At 37.4% G+C, this 18,586-nt stretch overlaps 1 protein-coding gene across 3 annotated transcripts in view; it reads left to right on the top strand.

Annotated features, from left to right (window-relative positions):
• ube2kb (ubiquitin-conjugating enzyme E2Kb (UBC1 homolog, yeast)) overlaps nucleotides 1-18,586 on the top strand; it is a 91,412-nt gene that overhangs the window by 71,506 nt on the left and 1,320 nt on the right. For all 3 annotated transcript variants that reach the window (XM_043692758.1, XM_043692770.1, XM_043692763.1), the window contains 2 exons: nucleotides 4,848-4,947; nucleotides 6,542-6,670. In XM_043692758.1, coding sequence (XP_043548693.1) covers nucleotides 4,848-4,947; nucleotides 6,542-6,670 — 229 coding nt within the window. The remainder of the gene's footprint in view (nucleotides 1-4,847; nucleotides 4,948-6,541; nucleotides 6,671-18,586) is intronic.

The raw sequence follows: 18,586 nt of genomic DNA, 5'->3' as shown, positions 1-18,586 counted from the left end.
ATTTAACTGTAACAACATTACATTCGATTTTGCCTTCTCTCTTTCAAACTGTAAACTGAACTCTACCATATTATGATCGCAGCCTCCAAAGTGTTCCCTTACTTTAAGATCTTTTATAAAGTCTGGCTCATTGCATTGCACTCAGTCCAGAATAGCCTGCTCCCTTGTGAACTCCATCACAAGCTGTTCCAAAAAGCCATCCTGTAAACATTCCATGAATTCTCTTTCTTTAGATCCACCAGCAACATTTTTCAGCCAGTCCATTTGTATGTTGAAGTCTCCCATGATCACTGTTACCTTGCCTTTCTGACATGCCCTATTTATTTCTTGGTACATCTTGCGCCCCTGGTCCCGACTGCTGCTGGGAGGTATGTACATAACTCCCATTCTGTTTTTTTTGCCTTTGGTGGTTCCTCAACTCCACCTACACAGACTCCACATCATCTGACCCTATGTCATTCAGTGCCATAGATTTAATTTCATTCTTAACTAACAAAGCATCCCCACCCCCTCTGTCCACCTCCCTGTCTTTTTGACAAGTTGTAAATCCTTGAATGTTTAATTGCCAGTCCTGAACCCCCTGCAACTCTGTTTCAGTGATGCCGACCACATCATAATCATTCACGATGATTTGTGCTGTTAATTCATCTACTTATGTTACAACTTGGATATGAATTATTTTGCATCAAAGGTCAAGCAGGCATCTGTGGTTGTTGGAATTCCACATTTTATATGATGATCACTTTTAGCATAATTCATATTTTAAAAATTTCAGTGCTCTTGTGATTTTGTAAAAAATGTTATTGTCAAAAAAATTAGGTGCTTTAAATTAGAAATACTGAAGCTAGTTACGAAGTATTTTACAGACATAAGTAATTTCAGGACACTCATAAGTGCTTGTTAATGATTTGTGCATTTTACTTTCAAGTTTTTGCACTTTTGTAGGTTTAGAATTGTGGTGTATATAAACTGCAGGATAGAACATCTGTAATAGTGACGAAATCTTAAAAAGGAACACTACATAAAGGAGCCAGTCAGCATAAACCTTTTCTTTCTCCACATCCTTCTAATAATTTTCTTATATTTTCTGTTTGTGAGAATCCATATTTGTTTTCATCTCGATTTCTTTGAGTGAGAAGTGGACCAAGCGCAATAAATTAAGGGGAAATAAAAAGGAAAAGTATAGTGTGAATATGCAAATAGAATGGTAATTAACATTTTGGCAGAAAGACTAGGAAGAAGGCATAACAATTAGTACAGTTCTAAAGATCTGTAGGGACAGTGGGATCTTGAGATCAATGTGAATAGATCCTTGAAGGTGGCAGAACATTTTGAGCAATTAGATAGTAAAGCTGTTGGGATGTTGAGCTTCATCAATCTTCACCAACAGCTTTACAGTCCAAGTTGTTCCACTAGAATGCATGTTTTGTTAATGCATGTTTTGTTAACACAAATTTTCAATAATGCTATTGATGAATTGGGGGCACTTTCTAAAGTGTGAACTTTCAAAGTTTGTATTGATTCCAACATGATTCTGGCCCCATTAGTTTCAATGGTGCTGCTACTACACGATTTTCTTTTATCACTGGATTGCACAAGAATGGAACTACTATGTTATAGCAGAACCAACTGTACTGTGTCCAATTCTGGTCACTATACTTGTGTTATATTCTCAGCTGATGGTAATACTGAAGAAGTCAGATCTCAGAATGGGACCTGGTTTGATAGATCCTAAGGTTTTTTTTTCTATTTACTTTGGAGATTAGAATCTCTTGTGAATGTATGTGACTAAAATACCTTTTTAAACAAGGGATGAATATTCCTTATCCAAAAAAAACTACACAAATGCTGTACAAGAGCATTTGAAGCAGTCTTATTACAAATATTAATGAAAGATTCCACCTTTTTACCTCAACAACCATGTTTAGATCCACCAACATTAGTCAAAAATCATCCCTGCCTACACACCAAAGACTCTTGCTTAGCTGGGATTTAATTATTTTCTGGAGCTTTATTCTTAGTGATATTTAATCACCTTCAGAGCAAACATATATCTTTTCCCAAACACTCAGCTTCCAGCAGTTTTCCGGCCAATTGTCTTACTAGCTTTAGCGTTTTAGACTTCATACTCTAAACTTCCTGGATATTCAGTCTTTGTCTCTCTGTCACTGGGCATCTTAATGTTAGGCAAAAGCTCAATATTCTCTACCCTTTTTTAATTCATTGAATTGTTAATTCCTTGTTCTATTGCAATGCTGTAAACCCTCATTAAAAACTAAGTCATGGAGACGTACAGCATGAAAACAGGCCCTTCAGTCCAACTTGTCCATGTCAACCAGATATCCTAAGTTAATAGAGTCCCATTTGCCAGCACTTGGCCCATATCTCTCTCAACTCTTTATATTCATGTACCCATCCAGATGTCTTTTTAAATGTTGTAATTACATCAGCCTCCACCACTCCCTCTGGCAGCTCATTCCATGCACACACCATCCCCTGTGTGAAAAAGTTACCCCTTAGGTCCCTTTTTAAATCTTTCTCCTCTTTCCCCCTAATCCTATGTGCTCTAGTTCTGGACACACTAACCCCAGGGAAAGGACCATGTCAATTTACCCTATCCATGCCACTCATGATTTTATAAACCTCTATAATTTCTGGGGTATTTTCTCTGACGATCCAGAGAAAATACCCCAGGAATTTAAGTACTCTAGTGTGTGAATTATAGGCATGGCATGTAATCAAGAAAGCTAGTGGAATGCCATTCTTTACAATGAGAAGAAATGAATGTAAATGCAAGGTTGTTTTCATTCAGTTATACAAGGCATTGGTGAAACTACATTTGAAATGCTATGCAGTTTATCATATTTGAGGAAAGATGCAAATGCATTGGGATGGTTCAGAAGAGAATAACTACATTGATATCCTGATTAAATGGGTCATCTTATGAGGAAAGATGGCACAGTTTGGGTTTTTTCCACTGGATTTTAAAAGTGGGAGGAGTGACTTGATTGAAGTCTGTAAGATCCTGAATGATCTTGATAAAATGGATTTGGCAGGGATGTTTATGCTGTGGGTGAGTACAGAATTTGGGGGCATTGTTTTAAAACTAGGAGTTTCCTCAAAACAGATGAGAATCTATTTTGAGTTGTGAGATTTTGAAATCCTCTACCTCAGAAGGTAGTCAAGGATATGAAGCATTTTTAAGGCAGTGTTAGGTGCATATTCTGACAATAGTGGTGAAGAATTATTCTGCAAAACTCGTGCCATCTTGCCAAGCTGTTCCAATGTCACTTGCATCCTCCTAACAAATTGTCCTGTATGCACACAGCAGGACATGGTCAATTTGGCCAATTACTGGCCCGTTACCAGTAAATGTTGGAAGGTGTGGTCAACGTTGCTTTCAGTTGTCACTTACTTACGAATGACAACGGCCTTGCTTCCACTGAGGTCAGATGTTGGGATGTCAGCTCATTGTGCATTGTTCAGCACCATTTGTGACTTCTCAGATCTGAAGTGATTCAGATCGAAATGCAGCAATGTCCAAGCTTAGACTCATAAGTGGCAAGTATCATTTATGCCACACAGGTGCCAGGCAATTGCTATTTCACCCCTTAACATTGCCATCACTGTTTCCCCTCTATCAACTGAACTAGACTAACTATACAAATATTGTAGTTAGAAAAGTAGGTCAGAGACTAGGAATCCAGCAGCGAGTAAATCAACTTCTGACTCCCCAAAGCCTATCCACCATCTACAAGGCACAGTCAGGAGTGTGATGGAATATTCTCCACTTGCCTGGATGAATAAACTTCAACAACAATGAAGCTTGACACCATCCAGGACAAAGCAGCCTGGTTGATTGACAGACATCGTCAAACATTTAATCCCTCCATCCTCAACACGAAGTAGTGTACACTATCTTTAAAAGCACTGAAGTAATCACCAATTACTGAAGTAATCCTTCAACCAAACCTTAAACTAGCAACAACTATCTTTAGAAAGACAAGAGCAACAAATATGTGAACATCACTACCTGCAAGTCACTAACTATCCTGACTTGGAAATATATCACCATTACTTCAGTACTGCTGATTAAAATCTTGTCAGTCCCTATCGCAAACAAACTGCAGTAGTTCAAGGTGGCAGCTTGAAGGCACCACCACCTTAGAGGACCACAAGGAATGAGCAGTAAAAGCTAGTCCAGCCAGTGATGCTGATGTATCACATCCCATGAATAAACAAAATAATTGAATGCAGTGTTAGCTGAGAGTCGTATGCTATTAACTATGACCGATGTGGACTGGATTGAGTTTAATGTGAAGAGCTAAATAGTTGACATTTCGAGTCCAGTGACTGTTCTTGGATCTCCAGCACTCAGCGTTTTGGCTTCCCCTTTTTCCAAGCAGAAACCCCTGCTTGAAGTTGACTGCAAGTTCAGATATTGTCAAAGATGAATTACACCTTGTATGAGATTTTACAATCAGTTATGCAAACAGTATCTTCACCAACTTATGGTTTTCCATTCGGCCAGTAGTGTCTCAATAACAATCATGTTATTGTCTGAACACCTTGTTAATTCTTGCTCATTCTAGGTCACATTAGAGTACCATATTCTGAACACTGTAGATAAATAATCTATTCTCAAGCTTTGGTTCTCCATTTTCATCCACTCAGAGAAGGCCAGGAAGCAGTGTTGTTTAATGTTGCCCTCCTTGCTTTTCACAACTTAAAAAGAAATTTGTATTATGTTGAAGTGAATTGTACAAAGAAGGGTTATCTGTAGAATGTGAACTTTCTGGAATTTTGTACTCTGCTCGAAGACTGACTTTGTTCAATTTTGTTTTTAGGGCAGCTGCAATGACTTTAAGGACCGTTTTATTATCATTACAAGCCTTACTGGCAGCAGCAGAACCAGATGATCCACAAGATGCAGTCGTGGCACAACAGGTTAGAATAGGATGGGCAGCTGCAAGCATGATGTAGAAAGATATATACTTGGGTTTATGATCAATATATATATTTATTTTTCAAAAGTGCAAATAATATGGATAATTTATCAGAACAGATGTGAATTTCCTGGCAGTACTGCTATGTGGCACATAAGTATATTCTTCAGGGGGGTGACCATAAGACCATCTGAAAACTTGCAGAGTTTAAAAACGTTTACAGATTGCTGTTGTAAACAATTTAGTTAGAACGAATTGTGTGATTGTTCAAATTGCTCTTTATTTTCCTAACGTAAAATTGTACAACATTGCACTTTATGCAGTATGTACATGCTGTGCCTGTCTCAGGCTAACAAAATAGGGCAATGCCTTCAAGTCAACCTGCCTGTTTTAAATTAAAATAAAGCTTGGCCTTTAACTGTCCATCATTATTTAACAGGTGTATTTTCCTATAACGGACCCCATTTGCTAATCAGGTGACGGGCACTTCTCTTTTTCATAAAAGTAAATTACTGCGGATGCTGGAATCTGAAACCAAAAGAGAAAATGCTGGAAAATCTCAGCGGGTCTGGCAGCATCTGTGAGGAGAGAAAAGAGCTGACGTTTCGAGTCTAACTGACCCTTTGTCAAAGCGGTCTTTTCTTCTCTCGTTTCCCCCCCCCCCCCCCCCCCCCCCCCTTACTTTGGTATTTATGAGAAATGTTTTAATGAGTCAAAATGGGAAGCTTCAATAACCACTGCCGGCCTTCCAGCAATGCTAAAATTATTAACATCCTATGAGAAATTGGGTTAATGCTTATTCATTTTAAATAGTTGATATTTTAATTTACATTGAATTTGAATGAAAATAGCATTAATATACCACACCAAAATGGCCTTAAAGAAGTCCTTGCAGAAGAGACATTACTGTAACAGTAATTTATTAGTCTAGGTTTTCATTTTTTCACCATTAAAACAATGAAAATTAAAAGTTTATATGACATTTAAACTGTCATGAATTTGCTTGTCAGTGTAAGCATCAAGTGATTTAAAAAAAACACACTGGTTGTTTATAAAAGGAATATGAAAATAAATGCAGCATACAGATAATTGTTCAGGAATTTGAAATTCCTCCTTAAATATATTCTGAAGTAACATTAATCTATGTGAATCAGGAGCCCTGATTGAGCTAAAAATGTAGCAGCAGTAGGCTTGTTGCATCTGTTCTTTATTGTTCAGATTAAGAGAAGGTGTTGGGTGAAATTAACCAATATTTCTTTTGGACTTGAATATTACTTTGTAGTTAACAGAAATGATGTAATTTGTTTTGGTAACTTATTTTTTTTACCTTCCCCCATCATTGTCTCTAAACCAACCATGTTTTCAGAGGCTGAAGGGATGGATGTCTGACCCCTGATCTCACTCAATGTTGCTTTCTCTATCTTCAATTTTATGAAACTGCTTGTGTGCATTTTTAAAGTACATTTGTATCAATTTGTTTTTTCATGTTGAAATTTGTTTCCTTTTTAAAATATTTAATTCATCACAACAAACCAATGTAATTTCTTAAAGCCTCTACATGTGCAATATATTTATGCAATATATTCTGTTTGCAGTACAAACAAAATCCAGAGATGTTTAAACAGACAGCCCGACTCTGGGCGCACGTATATGCTGGAGCACCTGTTCCTAGCCCCGAGTACACTAGAAAGGTAGACAAACTGTGTGCTATGGGCTTTGATAAAGTGAGTACTTTAAGTAATTTTATTTAGCACATGCAGTAAGTGTTTGTTCATAACATTTAAGTCAGAAATGCAAAATTGAAATACAATCACGATTGTAGTAGTCTCTGAATTTTTAGTTTGTTTGCCACAAATGGTTCCTCAACATATTGAGTTTTTTCAAGTTGCTTGACAGTGCATTTAGAATGGAATTCACTATGTCTTACAGATAAAATTGTAACCACATTATATCACTGCTGTCCCACAGACAGTAATGAAATAAAAGATCAGTTAATCTTTTTGTTTAGCAAATGGTTTGGGGAGTAATATTGGTCAAGCCAATAGAGAACTCCTGGCTTCTTTGAATAACACCAATGGATCAGAACACCCATCTGAATAAATGGTGCAAAGTCAGTTTAACATCCCATCCAAATGTAAGGACAGACTTCAGTTCAGTATGTGCAAAGTCTGTTGAGCAAATACATGGGTTGCATATTCCTGTCCTAGGAGGAGGATGTACTGAAAACCAAATTTAAAAAAAACCTGCAACTATCTTGTTCATGTATTAAATCCCATCTGAGTCCTGGTTCAATTTCTACTAATGAGTTATCATTGCAGCTCTCAAATGGCCACTCTTCTTGTTCCTCCACCTCCAGGGTTTGAGCATCTATCGAGAGTATTTTATTTCCGTTGAATGTTGGGAACCATAAATTATCTTAATTGTGTCGTGCTGCTGTTGAGTGGCTCTGCCCTGCTTGCTACTCTACGTGAACCAGTAATTCATGATCTAGATTGTGTGAACTGAATTTCAATGCCAGATTGTAAAGATTATTAATTTTGCTTTCTTCTACCTCTCAATATTTCCAGCTCCGCTTCACCTCCACTCCTGAAATGAAATATTGATGCATATCTCTTTCATTTGCACACAACACTATTCTAACCCACTACTTATTGGCCTTTAATAGCTAGACACTTCAAAATTCTGTCACAGCAATACTGAAGATACATGAGAATGGCAGGCAAGCCTGCCCCTAACATCTCAATTGTTTAGTGTTAGGAATGGAATGTTCTATGAGAGCCTTTACTTCATTGTTGACACTTGTCAAGCAGCACTTCTCCTTGTCCTACGATCTGCCCTAGGTAATAAACTCTTGCCTTCACAAGTACACTTTTGGTTAAATTTATTACTAAGCCAGCCAGCTGTAATTGTTCAAGCAAGTGTCCTACTTGTCTCACGTTCTCTCCGTACATTACTATACACCTAAACATCATCTAAATAAGAGTATGCTATTTTGAATCTCAACTACAACTTAATTCATAAGCCTGTGGAATGTAGCTGAAGTGCTTTTTTAATTCAGATGACATCACTCAGCAATGATGTTATCCATTTCATGTAACAAAAACTGATATTTCTTTAGCCATTCATGTTATTGGCACTTTAATAAATCAATCTTAGAAATGAATGCTGCCAATTCTGTCAGTGGAGTTTTCTAACTGGAAGTGAGTAGAAATCTGTCTTTATGACACTATTTATCAATCTATACAGAATCTCATTGATCCATCAGTGGATTTCCAATTTGTCTCTGTTTCCACTTGAGCTTATTTTTCTGGCTTTAACCAACAAGTTTGCTATTTTGATAGTCCTGACTCTTCCAAGTCCACATCATGCATAGCTAATATAGTACATTTGGGTTATCTTATACTTCCATTGTCCATCCTTTTTAAATGAGGACAATGCCTAATTGTCCTAGTATTTCAGATAATTAGTCAAATTGTGGGAGGTTTGCTTTGAGAACTGTCTATTTCTCATTCCACCTCACTCTTACTGTCTCTGTCAACTTCCACTAGTCTGACCACCTGACACACTTGATCCCCCTTGTCCTTACAATGATATTTTTTAATGAGTGAATGAATGATTTAATGTTCAGTATGTTTGTGACATTACTGATTCTTCTTCCCCTCAATCAAGTATTTATGAAAAGTTGCTTTACTAATCCTCCTAACTGCTTTGCATAGATCACTGAATTTTGTTTTGAGGTTCACCTTGCAAAGGCAATAATACCAACACTTTGTCCTCCACTTGAAAAATTCTAGTTGCTGAATATTTATCTACTCATTCTTTCATTTTCAGTTGTCAAACTTTCGAATGTTCTTGTGCTATCCTACGTGCTCCTGTGAATCTTTCCAGAAACAGCCATGTAAACCAATGCTGAGGATCCTACCTTCTATATTTTAAGAACTTCTCTTTAATCAGTTTCATAGACCTCTAATCTAATAAAATCAAATGGAATAAAACCGGTAGATTGATTTGCAGAATCTCTAGTGGTCAATAATAAGAAATGTAATACTTTGTCCCAATCTTTGTGGGTATTCATGACAAAATGCCTTAATCATGGTTTTGATGGTATTTCTCCAAAGCTCCCCCCCGCCCCCCAAATGTTTGTTGATGATATCCAGTTGAGTTGAATTGTTCTTGTGCCCAAATTCCTCTGAAAAGGTTAGTCAGTGGAAGGTTCATCAGGGTTCTAAGTTTCTCAATTTGAAGTTTATGGAGTGTGAAAATAGTTAGTTAACATGTCCATGAATACCCTAACTATATTTGTCGTTAAATGATTAGCTTCTGGGAACTGGGTTGTTGTATCCATAATTGTAAGGATGTTCTGATGTCTTGCTTTTGTTTCCTTTAATGATCCTACACAATCTACTAATACCAGTCTGAACAATTCTTCAAAAACTAGTATGGTGTCAAAGGTGCTGACTTAATTACGTTTTAAAGCTTTCCTACCACCTGTCATGTATGCCATGTTTTATAGAACTGCACTGACTTTATGAAGTCTTGGCCATGTTAAATGATTTTGTTTATCAGTGTCTACGTTTTCTGCATTCCTCCAAGTGTTGCCATAGGAATTTAATGTACTAGCAGTATGATTGTTATGATACAAGTATGATATCACTACTTGGTGAACAGCCATCCTATCTTCATCTACAGGTCTGTGAGGGTGTCCCAACTTCTCCACCAGAACTCCATTTCTAATACAATAGCTCTAAAACTCCTTTAGCCTCATCTTCTTTGAAAGCTGGATATGTTAATGTATTTAACTCTGGATCTGCTTCTTGAGCCTCAATAATCAAAGATATTGCCAAAAGCATTCTTTGAATTATCCTCACTCTTAAATAGAGTTTCAGTTACACTAATATTTGTTGCTGTATTATTATGATCTCTGGTGATGGACTTTGTTTAGCTATTGCTCTGATCACTGCATACGATGGAAAAATACCTGGAACCCATTCTTACAACTGTTTGTTTCCTTCGGTTTCCATAAGACTTTTTATGACTTTTAATAAAGGTTTAACTTGCAGTCCTAAATCATTTGGTGAGAAATAAATCAACTCTGTCCACAGGTAATGTCTTCACCACCTCAACTACCACTAGTCTAGACAAAAATCAAACTCTAATTGGACTTTGTACAATAGAACCAGGTTATTCTCTCCACCTATCCAAATAGCCCATACGTTTGCTTTCAATGAACTCTGTGGAGAAAAAAACTAAATCCTCTCCAGTAAATGAGAGAAGGAGTAGCCTTTGTATCCCTTAGTATAGTTATGGGCTTGAAAGTTTCATTTGAAGGAAAAGGTGTTATCTTTTCTGAGACAAACCTCTTTTATATTCTCAAGTTATCTTCCTATGCATATCTACACAAGCTGTGTTTACCTCAAGTCTCTTAGTTATAGTTAAAGCCGTAATCTGATCATTGGTCTTTTTTTTTCTCCTTGAGTTTCTTTTTTGGACTTTTTTTTAATGGACATTTTTTTACAAATTCAAGTAAGTTCCGTGGATTTCCCTGCAACTTCCAGTATTCTGAATGTATCTGTCCCACCTTCTTAGAATGGAAATACTTCAGCTTCCTATTTACATCTCCACCCTCTGCACTTTTGCTTCTGATATGTGGTGGAGACCTTGAGGCATTCTCAGCCATCCATTTTGTATGCCTGCTACTTCCCTTCCTTTCAGACTCCTATTTTATTTCCCTCTTGAATTTGAGGGTGTTGGAAAAATAGTACAGATTATGGATTAGCTCATATTTGTCAGCCAGTCTATTGCTGCCAGTCTAGCAGTTGCAACGCTTTGATCCTCATCATGTTTGTATTAGGAAAGGAGTGAGTTTAAATTCCTCAAAGAATTGTCTCACTAAGAGTTTCAGCTTTTAATGCTTGTATCTGCTTGTCACAATTAATTGCTTAATGCTGTGAATTCAGTATAAGTTTGCCTGTGTTGTTATCTTAAATTTCAGAACCTTTGCTTATGTGCCTTGGGCACTACTTACTCGCCAATGTAGTTTTTTTTTGTGCAGGATCCTAATTTTGAAAACTGACTGAAGTGTAAACTTCCTGTGCTTTACCTGTCAACTTACTCTGCTTGAGCGTTGTCAACTCCACTTTACTCAATTAATTTGTCTTGCCATTGTCTCAAATTACAGAAGACTACCTTCATATCCTTTCTCTCAAAGTTTGGAAAGCCCTGTGCGAACTGAAACATTTTCTTGTTGGACTTGAAATTTATAACTCCGATTAGGGCCTGCATCAGCATCTGACACTGTTGTAGCTGCAAAATCTTAACTTTATGTTCACATTCCCTTTGCTTTCTCTTTCACAGTTCTTCTAGTTTTCTCATGTCCATTCTTTTCATTTCCACTTTCCTTGATTTTCTCTGTTCTTTCTTCCCTTTAGTTTCTTTTCTTCCGAATGCTGAAGCTGATTTAACAGTAGTTGATTGTCACCTGATTCCTATGTTTCACTAACTGGAGTATCTGGTATCTCTTCTACTTCCCGTAAACCCAAATGCTGTGCCTTAATTATATCCCCCTCCTTACTTCTGCCAGGCAGGGCCAGGGCCAGTTTATCCCCAATTCAGTGTTTCCTGAAGACTGTCAACACTGCACTGACTGTCAACACTGCACTCTGCAGGTAATCCTTTCCTGTTTCCAGCACCATGTCTTAAATGTAGCACAGGACATGGCATTTTCCTTTATCTGTATTATTTACGATATCACACTTAAATCCTCGTCTGTTTCAAAACTGAACCTGGATGAGTCAGTGAACTTTGTCACGCCTGAGTGGGGCGATGTGCTGGAGAGTGAGCTCTGCAGTTCTGTGTACGCAAAATTCCACAACTTACCTGTCTTAGACCCAGTTTAACAAGATTGACCAAATTTCTAATTTATTATAAATAGAGGTAAACAACATTTTAGACATGTATCACTGTATTAAAAATCTGGTCCCCTTACATATAAAAAGAATGGTATATTCTGTGTAGCGGGAATACCTTGTCCTCAAGGTTCCGAGATGATCCTTGCCAGGACTTACTGCTCCTCAATCTCTATTCTCCAGTTAGTTTGTCTTGACAGGTTCACAACTTTTAAAATCTCTGACTTGTAGATAGAAACAATTTACAGCAGTGGGATGGAAAATTAGCCTGCTCTCTTCAGGTTTCAGGTATCTTTTGGTGCAGCGATGAGGACACCACCTCTCTTCTGCTTAGCAGTCTGAAGGCTTCTGGTTATCATGTTCACAGCCAGGAGCTGTTCACCTACTTGGGAGCCAATCACATAGTTATCAGCAGGCAGAAGACCTTTGCCATTGGTCTGTGGAGTGATAACCAATTTTCGATCAGCAGCTTGTCAACCATATCTCTCTTTGTGAGCACCCTGTTGTTGCAGCTCATCTGCATTAATCCAGCAATGGTGTAAAGAGCATTTGTGATAAGTGTCAGTAGCTTGTTTTCAAAACGTGCAGCAATGCCTTCCACAAACTTTGATTTTTAAAATTGCTCATTTGCCAATTCAACCGACCAGGGAACATTCAGATAAATAAAAAAGATGATCTTTGCAGAACAAATACACAGCTTAAATTAAATAGCTGCCCCCCACCCAAAAAAAAACAAAACGTAGCCATCCAGAAAATCTTACGAGGAGGGCCGCGGATGAAAAATACTTTTTGCACTGTCACAAGTATCCTTTTCTTCATATTCACCATCGTTGCCCTTTTTTGTTAATACAGTACCTGTCCTGTAATGCTTTAAATTAGAGATAGTTGTCTGTTTTCTTCCCTATCCTTTCTCCACACTAACCAAACTATGTCAAACAATGCATCTACAATTCTTGCTCCAGTATTGGTAGCAAACATTTTAGCTGTTTCTGTCTTGTTCTTTGGAATTTCCTTCCTCCATCTGTACCTTTTCCTCTATTTTGGATCCTGTCACTTAGACACAGGCTACCATCGTTCCTCTTAACAACTGCCTACTAAGAATAATAGGATTATATAGCAGAGGGAGGCACTTCAGTGTGTTGGATCTCTGTCACCCTCTGCTAGAATTACCTAATTAGAACTGTATGTTCATCCAGTTCTTTTTCTTGTATGTGGCTATTATACTTGCTTCCAATATACTTTCACTGTTTTCTTGATAATCATATCATTTTTACCTTCTCCTCCTACCAAAATGTAGAATTTTACATCCTTCTATTATACTGTACCTGAAGGAGGGTCTTGGTATTCTTTCCATGCCCCTTCTGTGTTGGTATTTTCATTTGCTGATAACTTTCTTTAATTTTTAAGTGATTCAGCATTAATATTACCTTCCTTGTCTTCCTCTTTTTCTTTGAAATCTCCTCTCCATAATGGCTCTTACAGTGAAAAGGCAATGACCATTGGTATTGTTATTTAGATTATCAATCCAGAACATCCATGTTCTGGGGACTGTGGTCCAAATTCTGCCAAGGCAGAACTCAACTCTTCTATTGAGATATATTCTATTTTGTATTTGGTTCACATTCATTTGTTATTTAGCAAATTGATGCTTTCCATTTTTCTGAAAGTGAATGTTGAAACTGCTAGCAATTTAGTCTTCTTTATCCTTTACACATCTCCCATTTAATTAATCCTACTCTGGATGTAGCCATCAAGGACACTTGAAGGAATTGGCTAGACCATAAGATTAAGGAGCAAAAGTAGGCCATTCACTGAGATCCTGGCTGATATGATCTTCAACTGCATTTTCTTGTCTTTTCCCCAAAACTCTGATTCATTTACTGATTCTGTCTCCCTAGGTCTTGAATGTACTTGATGACATAGTCTCCACAGACCTCTGTGGTAATGAATTTTCACAGATTCACTATTATTTGAAGGAGAAATTCCACCTCATCTGGTTCTTAAATGAATTATCCCTTTCTCTAAGATCTGATCTGATCAGAGACCTTCAAGCAACCTCTGCATCTACTTTGTCAAGCCCCCGATGAATCTTGTTTGTTCCAATAAGCCTTTGTCTCATTCTTCTAAATTCTAGTGAGTACAGGCCCAAACTATTCACTTTCCCTGATAAGACATCCTTCGATAACCAGTATCAGTCTAGTAAATCTTCTCCGGACAGTATATCTTTCCTTATATAGGAGGCCCAAAACTGTTTACAGTATTCCAGGTGTCTGACCATTGCATTATATAGGTTTAGAAACAATTACCTATTTTTATACTCAGTTTCCTTCAAAATGTGTACCAACAATCCATTTGCCTTCATGATTTCCTGTGGACCTTGTTCCGTGGTCTCTGCTTCCCACTTCTGATGCTGAGATGATGTTTCTTTGGCTAGCCAGGCCATTGGTGTTCATTTATATTTTTCTGAAAGCTTCCATTAGAAGAAGTTTAGAGAGATTGATGCGTGAGGAAATGCCTTTGATTTATCAATTCAAAAATTACAGCTCTTAGCAACTGCTGCAGGAAAGCTAACTGCTTTTCTTGAAGTTTAAACTGTTTTACACAGAATATGATGTGGACGTGCCAGTGTTGGACTGGGATGGACGAAGTTAAAAATCGCACAATAATAGGTTTATTTGGAAGTACTAGCTTTCAGAGCACTGTTCCTTCATCAGGTAACTAGTGGGGCAGGATCATAAGTCACAAAATTTATAGCAAAAGATCAGTGTTATGCAATTAAAACGATATATTGAACAAACCTAGATGGCTGTTAAGTCTTTCTTCTTTTAGAATGGGTTGCAGGTTTTGGTTCATTAATATGTAACTCCCAGACTACTTTCAAGTCACATTCCCAAGATAACTTGACATCTTAGCTCAAACAGTGCATTAAAGATGTGAGGTTAGAGTCTGTCTGCATTCCGATTTTGAGTCAGACTGGTCCTGTTTCCAAATTAGTAAATTATAAAATGTTATATGGATTGACTGCCTGCAATCCAATAACTACATGGTGAATAGAAAATACACTAATGCATCTGTGCCCTCGCTATCAAGCTCCTCTGTAATTGATATATAAAATAAACATTCATTTTCTCCTGTGTTTCAATTTCCAAAGTATACCTCGAGTAGTGTTTACTAATTGTTTGTGTAAATTGTTATTCATTAGTGAAGAAGTTTTCATTGTTTCTGTTTGCTTGGATGAAACTTTAAAAGCTGCTGGAGGGTTTCTTCATGAAAGATATTTTTCATCAGCTTTTAACTATTCAAACATCATTAAGGCTTTATTCGTTACCAATGTTTCAACAAGCCAAATGAGCTATAATTTTGGCACATATTATTAAGTATTTTGAGATGAAATACTTTGAACAAAATAAAGAGGTATGTGCAGCAACTAGTAAAAAATGTGAATATTGTTGGCCATTCAGAACTGTAGTCTCAAGCTACAACTGAAATTTATTAATTTCTTGGTGAGGATGCATCAGCAGAGGAGGTAATAAGTTAAGTGGCAGCTACGGAAAGGGTGAGTGAAGGATAAATATATATTGAACTGTCTGATACTGAACAGGTTAAGATGACCATTAAAGTCAAAGCAAATATTATTTCTGCAGTGTCAGAATTTAAGTAGTAGAGAACCAATGATAAACTTAGATTAAACCAGTTAGACCATTCTAGTCAGTATTCTTAAAAATATAGAGGCATTACAGAAAGTACAAAATGTTGTTTTTTCAAGGATGATGCCAGAATACAGGGTTGTGCCTATCAAGAAAGTATGATGTTGCTGGGTTTATCAAATTAGAAAGTTAAGGGCTGCCTTCATATACATCGTGTAAATTTTGCAGAGTTTTAAAACTTGTTGGCTGAATGTCACTGGCAAAGCTAGCATTTAATGTTTATCCCTAATTGTCCTCGAGAGGTGGAGTGCCTTGAAATACTGAAGTATTTATGGTATCGATAGAATGTGGTATTGGTCTTGTCTTGTTGATTTGAGCTAGTTTTTTTTCCCCAAAGGTGCAAAATCTAGCTTAATGTCCAAATATTAATGCTAACTGTGTTGTACGTATATATTCATTCTTGAATTATAGTACAAGCACTCTTGTTATAACATCATGATAACCATATAGCAACAAAGTGATAGGAGCGAACCCCATAACACTGAAATGTACAACCTTGAATAGAAATAAGTGTTAAATTCTACTCAGATTTTTGTTCTCTTTTCATTCTCTCATCCTCATTTATTTATTTAATTATACTTGTTCTTATTAATTTTTACCACATCTAAATCACTTTAAAGTAACTTTCACTTCCTTTCTGCTGGCTTTTGCTGTGCTGTATGAAAATCCAAGTAATTAACTAAAAACAAGCTTGAGGTTTTTTCTTTTGCAGCCAATGGGAATCCTATAGACTAACAGTGCAGTTATATAGATGTGACTCGGGGGTTGGTTTTTAAAAAAAAAATCTATAAAATTATTGACATTACCAGAAGCTTTGCCAGGTGAGTCAGTTCATCATTGGAACCTCCATCCTTGTCATGCATGGGAAAGCAAACTTGTCTCTAATGTTGCATGGATTACTAGTGATAAATCAGTTTGCCATTTAGCTCTGATCCTGAAGCATCATGGAAGTGGAAGATTCTACTTATTTTCCAGGTGAGAACAGGATAATCTTGAGTTTTGTTCAAATTGTTATTTCACATGAAGTGAATTCACTTATTTGCTTTATTATCATTAATACAGAGTCTAATTTTTGGTTTTATTATATGGCAGAACCTGATGTGGAGTTTGGTGGCTGCAGTGCATCTTGTGAATGTTGATGAAAGTGGCTGGAGTGCCAGTCAGTGAAATTGCTTTGACTTGAGTGTTGTCATAACTAAATCCATCGTGGCCAGTACTGTGCTTAATTTCCAGAAGGCATTTAATATAGTACCACATCAAAGGTTATTAAGCAATATAAAAGCTCATTGCATGGGGTTGCATATTCGCATTGAAAGATGATTGTCTGGCAAACAGGAAGCAGAGAATAGGCAAACTGATCTCTTTCAGTTTGGGAAGATGCAATAAGTTGTGTGTCTTGGGGATTATAACATAGTCAAAGATTTGAGGATTAGGTATAAATGGTAGCCATTTTTAGGGCAGTCAGATTGTGTAACTCTGACAGGAGTGTTGGAGGACTTGAATATAGTACAATGACTTGAATGAAGAGACAGAAGGAGAAAGTGAGGACTGCAGATGCTGGAGATTAGAGTCGAGAGTGTGGTGCTGGAAAAGCTCAGCAGGTCAGGCAGCATCCGAGGAGCAGGAGCTTGTGCCCAAAACGTTGATTTCCCCTGCTCCTCGGATGCTGCCTGACCTGCTGTGCTCTTCCAGTTCCACACTCTTGACACTGAAGGACAAAAGGTATAGTTGCCAAATTTGCTGATCATACAACGGTATAAAGAAAAATACATTTTGGAGAAGTCATGAAGCTACAAAAAGATATAAATAGGTTAAGTGAGTGGGCAAAGATCTGGCAATTGGCATTGTGGAAAAATGCAGTGGTATGTGAATGTCATGGCAAAAAAAATTACAAAAGGGTTAATGTGCAGGTATGTCAAGTAATCAGGAAAACTAATAGAATATCATTGTTCGTTGAGAGAGGAATGAATACAAAAAAGTTATCCTTCACTTATGCAAGGCACTGATGAGACCACATCTTAGCGTGTACTGTGTTGGTCATCATATTCAGGAAGAATACAAATACATTGGAAGCCGTTCAGAACCTGTTTACCAGACTAATAACTGGAATTGGGAGTTGTCTTATGAGAGAAAATTAGAAAGAGATGAGGCTTCTATCTGATGGAGTTTAGCAAATAAAAGGGCAGCACAGTGGCTCAGTGCTTAGCACTGCAGCCTCACAGCACCAGGGTCCTAGGTTCGATCCCAGCCTCGGGTGACTGTCTGTGTGGAGTTTGCACATTCTTCACGTGTCTGCGTGGTTTCCCCCGGGTGCTCCGGTTTCGTCCCACAGTCCAAAGATGTGCAGGTCAGGTGAATTGGCCATGCTAAATTGTTAGTGTTAGCTGCATTAGTCAAAGCGAAATGGGTCTAGGTGAGTTACTCTTAGAAGGGTCATTGAGGACTGGTTGGGCCTGTTTCCACACTGTAGGGAATCTACAGGGAATCGAGTAAAATTTAAAACAAATGAGACAAAATGTTTTCTGAGGATTGAGAATATTTGTAACTCTTTTCCTGAAATGTCGGTTGAAGTAATTTCCAAATATTTTTAAGGCAAAGGAGGATGGATAAGTGAGGTGATAAAAGGTTCAGTATTGAGTAAGAATGTGAATTTTGTGTTGCAATATGAACACCGGCTCAAGAGGTTTAATGACCCCTTGTTACTATGATTACACTCCTTTTTGATAAAGGAAATATATGGAGTCTGGCCACAGATCATTTTGCAAAGTGGTGAAACAAGCACTGGGGACAAAGTGGCTGACTCCTGTTCCAACACTCCTGTCAGAGTTACACAATCTGACTGTCCCATTTATACTTAATCCTCAAATCTTTGACTATGTTATAATTAAGGTTTGGGCTATTGTGCAGCAAGTAAGGTTCTAAAGTTAGAAAAATTGTACATATTACAACAATTGTGGTATTTTACATCGGTGCAATCCAGAAATATCCTCAATGTAATTTCTAAGGCAGATAGTGTGGAATTATGCGA

The sequence above is a fragment of the Chiloscyllium plagiosum genome, chromosome 1, assembly GCF_004010195.1.
Source record: "Chiloscyllium plagiosum isolate BGI_BamShark_2017 chromosome 1, ASM401019v2, whole genome shotgun sequence".
In the NCBI taxonomy this organism is placed as follows: domain Eukaryota; kingdom Metazoa; phylum Chordata; class Chondrichthyes; order Orectolobiformes; family Hemiscylliidae; genus Chiloscyllium; species Chiloscyllium plagiosum.
The sequence above is the reverse complement of the archived record's forward strand: the minus strand, read 5'-3'. Positions and strand labels throughout refer to the sequence as shown.